A 14668-nucleotide genomic window follows, 5' to 3' on the forward strand; every position below is an offset into this window, starting at 1 on the left:
GTGGTTTTCCACTTTAATTTTGAGTGTGACTCCAAATCCAGACCTCCATGGGTTGATAAATTGGATTTCCATTGATTATTTTTTGTGTGATTTTGTTGCCAGCACATTCAACTATGTAAAGAAAAAAGTATTTAATAAGATTATTTATTTCATTCAGATCTAGGATGTGTTGTTTAAGTGTTTCCCTTTATTTTTTGGAGCAGTATATATATGCTTACTTCACCTTTATTTAACCAGGTAGGCCAGTTGAGAACAAGTTCTCATTTACAACTGCGACCTGGCCAAGATAAAGCAAAGCAGTGCAAAAACAACAACACAGAGTTACACATAAACAAATGTACAGTCAATAACACTATAGAAACATCTATGTACAGTGTGTGCAAATGTAGAAGATTAGGGAGGTAAGGCAATAAATAGACCATAGAGGCAAAATAATTACAATTTAGCATTAACACTGGAGTGATAGATGTGCAGATGATGATGTGCAAATAGAGATACTGGGGTGCAAAAGAGCAAGAAGATAAATAACAATATGGGGATGAGGTAGTTGGGTGTGCTATTTACAGATTGGCTGTGTACAGGTACAGTGATCGGTAAGCTGCTCTGACAGCTGATGCTTAAAGTTAGAGAGGGAGACATAAGTCTCCAGCTTCAGCGATTTTTTTTTTGCAATTCGTTCCAGTCATGGGAAACAGAGAACTGGAAGGAAAGGCGGCCAAAGTAAGTGTTGGCTTTGGGGATGACCAGTGAAATATACCTGCTGGAGCGTGCTACGAGTGGGTGTTGCTATGGTGACCAGTGAGCTGAGATAAGGCGGGGCTTTACCTAGCAAAGACTTATAGATGACCTGGAGCCAGTGGGTTTGGCGACAAATATGTAGCGAGGGCCAGTCAACGAGAGCATACAGGTCGCAGTGGTGGGTAGTATATGGGGCTTTGGTGACAAAACGGATGGCACTGTGATAGACTACATCCAGTTTGCTGAGTAGAGTGTTGGAGGCTATTTTGTAAATGACATCGCCGAAGTCGAGGATCGGTAGGATAGTCAGTTTTCCGAGGGTATGTTTGGCAGCATGAGTGAAGGAGGCTTTGTTGCGAAATAGGAAGCCGGTTCTAGATTTAATTTTGGATTGGAGATGCTTAATGTGAGTCTGGAAGGAGAGTTTACAGTCTAACCAGACACCTAGGTATTTGTAGTTGTCCACATATTCTAAGTCAGAACCTTCCCGAGTAGTGATGCTAGTCAGGCGTGCGGGTCATGAATAGATGACCTTCTTTGCGAGGCATTGGAAAATCTCCCTGGTCTTTGCCATTGAATCTGGGCTTGAAATTCACTGGTGTTTAACATGATTTTTAAATGACTACCCCACACAAAATCATGTTGAACACCATTGTTGCTCACAGAGTCCATGCAACTTATTATCTGACTTGATAAGCACATTTTTACTCCTGAAGTTATTTAGGGTTGCCATAGCAAAGTGGTTGAATACATTTCAGCTTTTCATTTTTTTATTAATTTGTAAACATTTCTAAAAACATAATTCTGCTTTGACGTTATGGGGTATTGTGTATAGATCAGTGACACAATCTACATTTAATCAATTTTAAATTCAAACTGTAACACAACAAAATGTGGAAAAAGTCAAAGGGTGTGATACTTTATGGAGGCATTGTACTAGGATAGTAGAAAGGAGAGAGCCAAACTAGGTCTCCTTCCCAGACACCCACATCTCACGATAATTCCACGCTGCAGCAGTGCCTGTGTCTGCCATGGGAGGGCCAGAAAAAAAACTACATCTGAGCCGACAGCTACCCTTCCTCTCACAATTCAGAGGCATACATTTTACATCTGCACTCTCTGTGGTGGATGCCATGCAGTCACTGACTGTGTCTGAAACAGAACCAGAGGACGGGTCTTGAGTAGTGCAGTACAGTATAGTGGAAGTCAACCTACGCTTAGACAGTCTTATTTGTCTATCCACTGCACTCTGAGGCCAAGATTTCATGTTAGTTCCACTTTTTTCTTACCGTTGTCTGAATAAAAGGACCTAATGAACTGATGATGTACATAAAATGTCAGCTCACTATGATCTTTTTTGTCAGTGGTGGAAAAAGTAACCAATTGTCATACTTGAGTAAAAGTAAAGATATCTTAATAGAAAATGACTCAAGTGAGTCACCCAGTAAAATACTACTTGAGGAAAAGTCAAAAAATATTTGGTTTTAAATATACTTAAAGAGCCACGGAACACACCAATTGGCACGTGTATTTTTCTGTTGCTCATTAGAAATACGAGATTTCTGACTTGGAGGTGTGTTTCCTGACACGCATTTGGTTAATGATGTTTGTCCCCCATGAGACACTGTAGACTTGAAAGTCTTGTTCACTTTCTCAAAATCCCCAGAATTTATCTAAGATTACTCAAGAAATCTGTCATTAATTTTGACATTTTTGTCGAGGATGTTTTAGTTGCGCACTTTTACATACAACTAATGTGTTTGGTGCAGTATTTCTCAAGTAAAAAAATATGCGGCGTGTTTTCTTATGTAACAAAGTCGGGGTGCTGGGCAGGTCTGTTTTACTGTCTATACTATTGGATTGAGAGCAATCACCGCAGCTGTTCACCCCATGTTAGTGGGCGAATGTATATCGTCAAATCCAAACCCAACCTTAATTTACCTGTTGTGACGCATGGATGTTCCAAACTCTCTTTTAGATGAGACTGACTTTATGACCAAAATCATCCTATTTACACTTTGTTGTCAATTTTGACAATAGAATAACTGTTTCCGACTCCTAGTTTTCAAAGGGATTTGTTGCTTTTTAAAGGCAGTTGCTCTTTAAGTATCAAAAGCAAATGTAATTGCTCGAATATTCTTAAGTATCAAAAGTAAAAGTATAAATCATTTCAAATTTCTTATATTAAGCAAACCAGACGGCACGTTATTTATATTTTTTTGGATAGCTAGGGGCACACCAGCACTCAGACATGAAGTATTTGTGTTTAGTGAGTCCGCCAGATCAGAGGATGTTCTCTTGATAAGTGCGTGAATTGGACCATTTTCCTGTCCTGCTAAGCATTCAAAATTTAACGAGTACTTTTGGGTGTCAGGGAAAATATAAAGTAAAAATGACATTATCTTCTTTAGGAATGTGGTGGAGTAAAAGTTGTCAAAATATAAATAGTAAAGTACAGATACCCCCAAAAAACGACTTAAGTAGTACTTTAAAGTATTGTTACTTAAGTACTTTACACCACTGCTTTGTGTCTATGGATCTATGTACAGTATGTCCAGAGGTGCAGGGATTTTTTTTCTTTTTTCTCTCTCTCTCTTTCTGTGCATGGTCTTGTCATGCAAGAAGTTTCCTTCTAATATCTCACCCCAAGTGTTCAAATCAGTCTGCTGACTCAACAGCTTTCGAAAAGCTCTGAATGTGGAAGGAACAGGAAAGGCTTTGATCTCAGAGGAAGAAACAGAGCAAGGGATGAGAGAGAGAGGCCTTGATTTGAGCAAGTCTAATTTTAGGCCATGAAGCGATGGAGGACGCTTATGTAAGACAGACACATGGGGGTGCAGCATGCAGGGATGCTGCTTTTGTGAAAGACTAACAAACTCCACAACACCTGCTCCAGTAGAACACATTCCTCTATCCTCTTCCTGACTGAAGGACAGATAACCCAAGTAGCCTCCCCAAATGTCAGATACATAGGTTGAAACACAGTATTTGTAATGGGAAAGAGACACTTTTACAGATCAACAAGGGAAGGAAATGGTTAGTAAATGTAATTTTCAGACAGCCACCCCAAATTGTTTAGGTGTTTGTTTTTGGCACCTGCTTTCGAGTCAATCATCAAATTTCAATCATGATTACTCATTGGGTTGCATTTGGCAAAGCTCTAATAACTATATCTTTCAATCACAATTTAAACAAATGCCTGCCCTCTATATTTCCATTCACACATATTAAAATCTATCATATATAATCCAATATAATCCCACTACTGGGCCACAGCCTATAGGGAGGAGGTCAGAGACCTGGCTGTGTGGTGCCAGGACAACAACCTCCCCCTCAAAGTGTTCAAGGCAAAGGAGATGATTGTGGATTACAGGAAAAAGAGGACCGAGCACACCCCCATTCTCATCGACGGGCTGTAGTGGAGCAGGTTGAGAGCTTCAAGTTCCTTGGTGTCCACATCACCAACAAACTAACATGGTCCAAGCACACCAAGACAGTTGTGAAGAGGGCACGACATAACCTATTCCCCCTCAGGAGACTGAAAAGATTTGGCATGGGTCCTCAGATCCTCAAAAGGTTCTACAGCTGCACCATCGAGAGCATCCTGACTGGTTGCATCACTGCCTGGTATGGCAACTGCTCGGCCTATGACCGCAAGGGACTACAGAGGGTAGTGTGTACGGCACAGTATATCACTGGGACCAAGCTTCCTGCCATCCAGGACATCTACACCAGGCGGTGTCAGAGGAAGGCCCTAAAGAGGGGACCCCATCCACCCTAGTCATAGACTGTTCTCTCTGCTACCGCACGGCAAGCGGTACTGGAGCACCAAGTCTAGGTCCAAGGGGCTTCTAAACAGCTTCTACTCCCAAGCCATAAGACTCATGAACACCTAATCAAATGGCTACCCCCCCCGTGTATAGTCTCGCTATTGTTATTTTACTGCTGCTCTTTAATTATTTGTTACTTTTATTTCTTATTCTTACTCTTATTTTTTTAAACTGCATTGATGGTTAGGGGCTCGTAAGTAAGCATTTCACTGTATTCGGCGCATGTGACTAATAAGATTTGATTTGACAGGAGCCAAATTTAATCTGACTTTTAAAATGAAATGGTCTTCAGAGTTGAGTCAGTTGTGTCATTGAATCACATCAATTGAATAAACTGTAGGAAATGTTATGGTTTGTAGGGTCTATCCCATGATAGGAATGTATGCATCCTATACTACTACACCCCTTATTACACCCCAAACCAAAGGGGGATTCATTCAGTTCTCGTGACTTCATGCTTACATCTCCATGACTAAACCAAGATAGTCAGGCCAAGTCTTGAGTAGCAGCAATTCATCCAGCTAGTCAAGACATCTCTTCCTCAGCAGAGTAGCGAGGCAAGGACCAGGGCGGGGGTGAGATCATTCCTATTCAGGGGCACAGCTAGCCTCTGAAAGCAGGGATAAGAAGGAACAATAGTGTTCCATAAAAGCCTGCAGTGAAACCCCTAGCACTTTCTCCCCCTGGCCTTCCCATTTCCTGTGAATGAATAATATCCTATTTTTGGCCTTACCTACAGGGATGGGGAGGGAAATGGAGAATGCACTTGAAGTACAGTATTCTATATTTACAGGATTTTCATTGAACAGCTGGCAGCTATTTCTCTCTCATCTAAAATTAGTTTATCCACCTGATATGCATTTGTTCCCAATAAATTCTATAGGTTGTTAGTGAAAGAGTAGATGTATTTTGATACAGTGTATGTAATATTTGCTGTTTAATGCCCAGAAGCCAGAAGATCATGTTGCCTGGGTATATATTATATTTGTTAGTGTTTAATTAATGTGTCACACAGAAATAGAAGTAAAGATGAAAGATCATTATGTAATGAACCCAAGGGGAGACAGAGGCCTGGTTTCAAGCGCAGGGCACAGCAGGTGTTTATTGCAAAGGACCACAGGAGGAGGCAGGTAGCTGGGTCCAGGGGCAGGCAGAAGGTCATACACAGAGGGTCCAAAAGGGCAACAGTACAGGCAGGGAAAAGGCTAGTAACGTAGTCCGGGAGATCAGGCAATAGGTTGATAACAGGAAATCCGATAGGCTAAAGTACAGGCAGGGAATATGCAAAAGGTGTCGTCAGTGAGGCAGGCAAAAACGAACATACACAGGAAATCCATCGCTCTGAAAGCCGAGTGTCACAAAACAAATAATACCTCACAATGATGGGGTGCAAAGAACTGAACTAAATACTGTGTGATAATGACATACAGGTGTGTGAACAGGTGTTTAGAATTCAGGTGATTGTGATCTGGAGAGTGAGCTGTGTTCAGGGGATCTAGGTGTTAGAGAGTGTGAGTTGGAAAGTGGGCTGGGAAGTGAGCTGCGTTCAGGGGATCTAGGTGTTTGAGAGTGTGATCTGGAAAGTGGGCTGGGAAGTGAGCTGCGTTCAGGGGATCTACGTGTTTGAGGATGTGAGCTGGAAGCAGACATTACACATTAGTTGATAGGCCACTTTAGAATCAACAATCTGATATGAGCTGTGTGTGGACAACATTGTCAAAGAACAGATTTGATGATGACAAAACCAACCCACTGTACTGAGGGGTGTTAAATTCCAGATTAACAGTGGAGATGTATGTACAGCTCTAGAGCTCCTAAACTTATTTTTGAACCAGAGCCATCCCAGATGTTAGCATCTTCTCTGCATCAGTTATCACATTGGGCCACCAGGGCAGAACTCCCTCTTAATATCACGTTTCTCTGTGAGAATCTGGTTGCCTGGTGAAGGTGCTGGTGAAGGTGTTGCAGACAGATCTCACCAGAGATTGGCACTGGGGAAAAGAGGAATTTAGTTGTGCTTCAGTCAAGAACTGCCAGCTGTGAGGAGGGCCAACGGTCATCTGACTGTGAATACAGAGACAAGAAAGGAAACTCCAAACTCCAAACATTTAATTCACACTCTCTCAGATACACTCTCTAGTATGCTGACTTTACACACATGCACGCGTGCACACACGACAGTGTGATCACCCGTCCATCAACTGTTAGGGTTAGGGCAAACTGCAGGCCCCACTCTCATACGGTCTCTCTAGTAGTGTACAGTAACGGCTTAATAACTATAAATAAAGTTGTTTCATTGATATTGACACAAAATGTTAGAAAAAATGTGTGTTGTAGTGGGCTTGCCATGTGATTTCAAGCAGAATACGCTCCCTAAATTTGAGCGCGCTTCTTGTTGAGAATGAACGTTTGACGATAGTCCCTAATAATTCTCCAGCGGTCTAGCTCCTCAAATATTCCAGGCTCTCGTTTCAGTGAAGTAGCACAGTAGACTGTCACTGCACGGAATACATAGCTACACTTTTCTGTTATTCATAACTTTCTGGAAATGAAATTTATACGTTAAGCTTGAAGACTAAATCCAGCCCAAAATGACGGTGGACTTTGAAGAATGTGTGAAGGATTCACCCCGGTTCAGGTAAGAATTCGCGTACATCTTCTGTTTCGCTTGTTGAATTGTTCAGGGATTCGCACAATCGAGGAAGACGATTTCCATGATTCTAAAAATCTCCAAATGCCTTGAAACTGCAAATAGTTGAACAATAGCATAGCCTTCCATTGGCTTGCAATTGAAAATAAGATCTGTTAAATAGCTGTTTATCTTTCCATATTTGAATTCAATTAGCCTATATTGCCATGGCAAGGCAATTATTGTAGTGAATTTCACAAGGCTGGACCAGGCTACTTGATATTAATAATCCATCATTTTCTTGCCATGTTTCAAAGAAATGCGTAAAAATTGCCATTGCTTATCATAGGACAACCTTGGAGTGCATGGTGAATAAACGGGTGCAGGTCGTGTGTTCTTTAGCAGGGGTGGATTTCCCATCACCAAAAGACAGATGAAAATAGTATAGGCTACATTATCATTAGTGTTAGTAATATCTCGACTTCTGTCTGCTACATCCATTCCTCTGTTGTTGAGCACTTCCATGGGACAGACATCATGCGTTTCCCCCCCAAACCCTCCCATGACGCATGAACACTCACAGATCACATGTATTTAGAATCCTTACTGTAGCAGGGCCTCCTTCCTCAGGAACAATCATGTGTCATACATGTGTCATACACTGACTTTGTGTTCAACTGCATGGTCACTGTCTGTGAGAAGTGCGACATTCACCATATTGTGATAATAATGTATATTTTGAATACATTTTGATCTTGTATTTGTTCTTTAGATTACACAATATATGTTGTTAATGAAAAAGGGGCCTATTGTCTATTCTGAAAAACATGTCCATCCCATGGTCTCCTCTAAATATTTGAATTCTGGAGGATGGGTTCCATGACTGGGACTGATTAGCCCTGATGTTATATGGCAGGAACTCTCCCAACTCCAAAGGCACTTCCTTTTTATTCAACTGCTCTCCTGACAGAACTGCAAACTGCACACTCACAAAGGAAGCACTTCAAACAGTGGCTCTCAGGGAAACTAGAAGGTCCCACGCACTGCCTCACTGCTGCATGCTCCTCATGCTACGGCTGCTGCGACAGCGGCTGTGTGGTGCATATAGCACCAAAGGTTAGCTAAATAAATGAAGGCATTTCTTTACACCCACATCCCTTCCCAGTCCCCTTAGCAGCCCTGGATATCATTCCTCCCATTAGATTCCTCCCCTGCATCTAGAGTTAGCGTTCCAAATGGCACTCTTTTCCCTACATAGTGCACTACTTTTGAGCCTATGTGTGGAAGGAACTGGAGGGGCTGTCAGGCAGGCTGTGGGTTGTCTGCCTGGCCTGCATGCCAGGGTATGGGTGCGCACTGCCGCCACAGTAGAGCTCCCACAGATATAATCTGCTCTCCAAATCAAAGACTTCCAGACTTGGCATCAGAACGTTAATGACTGCCATCTGGGCCTGAGAGAGAGGAGAGGCAGGCAGGTCTCATGAAGTGCTGAGTGAAGGGTATTTACAGAAACAACTCTCTGTGTTTATGTGCTAAAAGACCAAGGCTGTACCGTAGCAACCAGAGTGGATCATCTTGCACTAGGTAGACGTTACTTAGCCCATTGCACACAGCTTGGAGAGATCCTTGAAGTCCCTCTTAGTTGTACTTAAATGCAAAAACATTTTTGTTTAGCCATTGCTGTGGAAGAGGAATGAACATTACCCCATAGATGCGATGCTTGGCAAAAACTAAGTATCTGACCTGCTAAAGCATATCAAATGAGTGCAAAAGATAGTTGTTATATCATGTTCAGAGTGTTTTGAGTAGAGTTTGAGCAATAGTTATTTATGCCAACAACTAATTCAATTATTATGCAGCGACAACAAGGCTGTTTTGTATCCTGAAATGACCAGATCAGAGAGCCACCAAAAGAGCCACACTTCTGAAGCAGCATATTCTTCCCACTGAAGCCTGACGGAATTGAGCACGTATTAAAAAGGTCCTTTTGTGGCAATTAAAAGCACTGTAAGTGTTATGCAACAAACCCTGGAGCTGGAATGACTGACTGCCTGGCAGACTGGCTGACTGACTGGCTGACTGACTGACTGACTGACTGACTGCTGGCTGGGAGGAAGCAGCCAAGACCAGAGGGAATCAAGCCTTTCACATTTGATATTTGAAAGCCACAGTAGGGCTACTTCCCACATGTGTAAAAACATGCAGGCCATCAATTCTGCATGGCTGTTTTCACACGTTGGAGTTGGTCCATGTAGCACATGGGGATGTGTGAAACTTCCTCCTCAGTCTGAAGTGTCTAGCTTTTCGCGTGCCACTGACTGGTAAGATGCTTCATGAGGCCAGTCGTGTGCTAGCAAGGCAGAGGTCCTGGGTTCCAGCCTCTGTGTGAGCCAAACAAGGAGGAAGTGGTACTCGCTAAGCAAGCAGTGTGACGTCCTTTACATCATCTGCATTTTGAGCTGAGATGGCTTCTTGTGTCGTGGTTTACCATTTACAATCCTCATCAATACAATTTAATATACAGTTGTCATATACTGAACAAAAATATAAATGCAACATGCAACAATTTCAAAGATTGTTTTTTACTTGTTGGAGAGAAATAAGCTTTTTGTGCATATTTTTTATTTCAACTCATGAAACATGGGACCAACGCTTTACATGTTGCTTTTATATTTTTGTTTAGTGCATATTAAATGGGCTATTTAGTTTGCTTGATTTAGCTTTTCTACACCTCTTCCGTTTTCATTGGTCAATGCTATTGACAAATTCTTCAGTTGTGTTCTTACCTCCTTGGTTTATAGATTACCAAGAAACCAAATTATACGGTGCATTAAGTAAGCTCCAAAATGGGGAAAATCTGCTCATTGTGTACCCTGTATTTGGTCTCTATGGATACACCGTTGGACAACAGATGTGAGATTGTAGCCAAGGCACTCCAGTCCACGTGTTTTGAGTGAGAGATTTGTGATGGTCACTCACATGTGTTTGTGTTTGCTGCATCACAACATTGGCAATGTACAGTAACATTTGTGCTGTTTCTCCTTCACTCAGATGTTAATTTGAGGTCGCACTCACACATTTGTAAAATGTGTGTTGTCTATCTGTGGCCTCACTTTCACTTATGAAGCAGTCCCTCATAGGCCTACATATCACACACAGCTGTAACTCACTGGTGCTGCTCTGCCTATAAACATGTGTAATGTAACAACAACACCTAACATTTATGTCCACAGTAGCTAACAACATGATAGCATGTAGGTGTATTTTCCTACTGTGAGTTATTATGACCTTATAGCACACTGTAATGAATACCACTTGTGTTTGTGGGTGAGTAATGAGTATTTATAAAGCTAAGATGTGTGGTGAGGCTCGAGAGAATAGTCAGTTTACAACTAGCCCCCCTGCCAGTTAATATGACCACTGGCGCTGCCTATAGCCCAGTCTGTCCAGGCTGTCCAACTTTGTGCATCCTTTCCTCCTCAGAGTTTGTCAGCAGAATGTGGCCATTGTAAACCATGTTCTGAGTTCCACTACTGACTCTTTTCAGTGGAGCTGGCTGGCCTTCAGGCATTGAGGTGTGTGATTTTGTCTCCTCCTTTCAGTAAACACCTGAGGCCAGTGTGATGTGAGGCTGCCTTGATGCTGACAGCCTGACGGCCTTTTGGTCATTGACTCATAAGTTCTGACGGAGTCAAGGTCACTGACCTTTGACTTTAGCTATGTTGTGTGTGTGTCTGTCTTTGAGAGAGTTTAATGATTTTATACATAACTGTGAGGAACCGTGACTGTGTCAGATTTCAGGATATGGCCTGCGATGGAGGAATGGCGAGCATGTGGCACAATGTCCCGCTCTGTGAAAGATGGCAACTCTACCCTGAGGATACATTTTGTATAATTTGTATGTAAAAAAAGAGAAAAAAACGTGTTCTCAGAGAGCATCTCAATGACTATATGAGTTCATGGCTTACATTATGCGAAATCTGAAATGCCATTCTGACTGGTCAGTAGTTAAATTAGCAAACACATTCCATTATGATGGAATTACATTGCATTACTGTTTTTATCTGATTTTTATACCCATGTAATCACAGGGTGTACTGTCCATTTTGGGGCTATTCAGTTTAGTAAGGCTACTTTGCGTGCATCGTTTTCTTACATGAATTGTTTTCAATCAGTCCCGAATTGACTGTAGTTACATTACAGGAATAAGCCTCTCCTCTCACAAAACAACAGTGTAAAAGGGAATTACAGTACAGTGAGATTCGCTAACCTCAAGTTCTTAGTGTTCTTCAAGAGAAACACACTTGTTGCTGCAAAGAAAATCCCTGGATTTTTCCAGTGGACCTTTCTAGGAGAATCAGTCACTAATGCTGCTTGGAAAGAATATAGCCAAAGTGTTCCTCAGAATGCAAACTGAAGTACACCTGTTGGAAAGCATGAAGTGGGTCTTTTTAAACGTTTAAGATGGCCGTCATCCAATATCTTCATAAGTGGAGCACTGTTCTTGCCCACCTCAGGGGTTGATGTTATCGCTATGATGTTGGAGTGGAGACATGACACATGTTGAGAAACCTATCCTATTGGTCTCTATAGAAGACAAGACGTTTGTTGAATGTTGCTCTCATTTTACCCATGCCACCTATTTGAAATACCTTCTTTTTTAAACTCCGGGTCGTTCTCATAGTAACAACAAGAAGTTCAGCTGATCATGCCATTACTTTCTTTCTCTAGTCCTTCTCGAAGATCTGTTGCGGTCACAGCTGCTCTGAGCTGGAAGGGATTCCTTCCTGCTGCATAGTCTAGTTGCTTCTGTTCTATTTCATACTGACCAACTTCTTCCATTTGGAACCTGTGTCAGTGAGCCTCCCAAAATACCCTGACCTTGGTCAACGGGGGAAGTCATTGATGTCAGAGTCAATCTTCCCATCAGATGCATCCGTCTGCACAGCCATGACTGTCACTGATACCAACAGTCGTGGGAATTGTGGTGAAACTGTATTAAATTGTGAAGCATAGAGTTTAAGTGCATAGATGAGATATAGTGCTGACAAATGACAGACTGTTTTGTTTCTCCCATGGGTGACCCCACAGGGTTTTTTCTAGATCCAAATGGGCGTGTAAATGGGTGTGGTCACCACTGCTTTTTTTGTGTGCAATTTGATCATTTTTAAGACAATTTTCTGCAATTCACCATGGAGCTAAGATACAGTTTTTAAAGTTTATTTTCTGCAATTTTACACATTTTGCCATGGAGCTGAGGGAAAATGTTTCGGTTTTAAAGCTAATTTCCAGGGATTCTCCGTATTCTGCCATGGAGCTGAGAGAACTTTGACATTTTAAAGATCATTTCCTGCAGTTCTATGCATTTTGCTATTGCTAATCCTGTGTTATTTTGCTCAAACTCAAAAACAAAATAGTTTGGGGAATTTTCAATTCCTCTTAGTGTACATATATACACACATACAGTGAGGGAAAAAAGTATTTGATCCCCTGCTGATTTTGTACGTTTGCCCACTGACAAAGAAATGATCAGTCTATAATTTTAATGGTAGATTTATTTGAACAGTGAGACAGAATAACAACCAAAAAATCCAGAAAAACGCATGTCAAAAATGTTATAAAATGATTTACATTTTAATGAGGGAAATAAGTATTTGACCCCTCTGCAAAACCCCTCTGCAAAACATGACTTAGTACTTGGTGGCAAAACCCTTGTTGGCAATCAGAGGTCAGAAGTTTCTTGTAGTTGGCCACCAGGTTTGCACACATCTCAGGAGGGATTTTGTCCCACTCCTCTTTGCAGATCTTCTCCAAGTCATTAAGGTTTCGAGGCTGATGTTTGGCAACTCGAACCTTCAGCTCCCTCCACAGATTTTCTATGGGATTAAGGTCTGGAGACTGGCTAGGCCACTCCAGGACCTTAATGTGCTTCTTCTTGAGCCACTCTTTTGTTGCCTTGGCCGTGTGTTTTGTGTCATTGTCATGCTGGAATACCCATCCACGACCCATTTTCAATGCCCTGGCTGAGGGAAGGAGGTTCTCACCCAAGATTTGACGGTACATGGCCCCGTCCATCGTCCCTTTGATGCGGCGAAGTTGTCCTGTCCCCTTAGCAGAAAAACACCCCCAAAGCATAATGTTTCCACCACCATGTTTGACGGTGGGGATGGTGTTCTTGGGGTCATAGGCAGCATTCCTCCTCCTCCAAACACGGCGAGTTGAGTTGATGCCAAAGAGCTCCATTTTGGTCTCATCTGACCACAACACTTTCACCCAGTTGTCCTCTGAATCATTCAGATGTTCATTGGCAAACTTCAGACGGGCATGTATATGTGCTTTCTTGAGCAGGGGGACCTTGCGGGCGCTGCAGGATTTCAGTCCTTCACGGCGTAGTGTGTTACCAATTGTTTTCTTGGTGACTATGGTCCCAGCTGCCTTGAGATCATTGACAAGATCCTACCGTGTAGTTCTGGGCTGATTCCTCACGATCATTGCAACTCCACGAGGTGAGATCTTTCATGGAGCCCCAGGCCGAGGGAGATTGACAGTTATTTTGTGTTTCTTCCATTTGCGAATAATCTCACCAACTGTTGTCACCTTCTCACCAAGCTGCTTGGCGATGGTTTTGTAGCCTATTCCAGCCTTGTGTAGGTCTACAATCTTGTCCTTGACATCCTTGGAGAGCTCTTTGGTCTTGGCCATGGTGGAGAGTTTGGAATCTGACTGATTGATTGCTTCTGTGGACAGGTGTCTTTTATACAGGTAACGAGCTGAGATTAGGAGCACACTCTTAAAGCGAGTGTTCCTAATCTCATTTTGTTAAGAGTGTGCTCCTAATCTCAGCTCGTTACCTGTATAAAAGACACCTGGGAGCCAGAAATCTTTCTGATTGAGAGGGGGTCAAATACTTATTTCCCTCATTAAAATGCAAATCAATTTATTACATTTCTGACATGCGTTTTTCTGGATTTTTTTGTTATTATTCTGTCTCTCACTGTTCAAATAAACCTACCATTAAAATTATAGACTGATCATTCTTTGTCAGTGGGTGTAATGGTCGTCGTTGGAAAGAGAAGTGGACCAAAGCGCAGCGTGGTAAGTGCTCATGATTATTTATAATCACAACACACTCCAACAAAATAACAAAAGGCTGAAAACGTACAGTTCTGTCAGGCAACAGAGGCTAAACACAAAACATCCTCCCACAAACACAGGAAGAAAACAGGCTGCCTAAGTATGATTCCCAATCAGAGACAACGATAGACAGCTGCCTCTGATTGGGAACCACACTCTGCCCAAATACAAAGAAACAGAAAACATAGATTTTCCCACTGAGTCACACCCTGACCTAACCAAACATGGAGAATAATAAGGATCTCTACGGTCAGGGCTTGACAGCAGGGGATCAAATACTTTTTTCCCTCACTATACATACATACATACATACATACATACATACATACATACATAC

At 42.1% G+C, this 14668-nt stretch overlaps 1 protein-coding gene across 1 annotated transcript in view; it reads left to right on the forward strand.

Annotated features, from left to right (window-relative positions):
* The first annotated feature begins 6986 nt into the window (after positions 1 to 6986).
* The window catches only part of LOC106572560 (arf-GAP with coiled-coil, ANK repeat and PH domain-containing protein 3), a 112571-nt gene continuing 104889 nt past the window's right edge, over positions 6987 to 14668 (forward strand). Inside the window, exon 1 of the mRNA XM_014146849.2 lies at positions 6987 to 7206. Coding sequence (XP_014002324.1) covers positions 7160 to 7206 — 47 coding nt within the window. The 5' untranslated portion in view covers positions 6987 to 7159. The remainder of the gene's footprint in view (positions 7207 to 14668) is intronic.

Source organism: Salmo salar, chromosome ssa15 (assembly GCF_905237065.1).
Source record: "Salmo salar chromosome ssa15, Ssal_v3.1, whole genome shotgun sequence".
Lineage (NCBI taxonomy): Eukaryota > Metazoa > Chordata > Actinopteri > Salmoniformes > Salmonidae > Salmo > Salmo salar.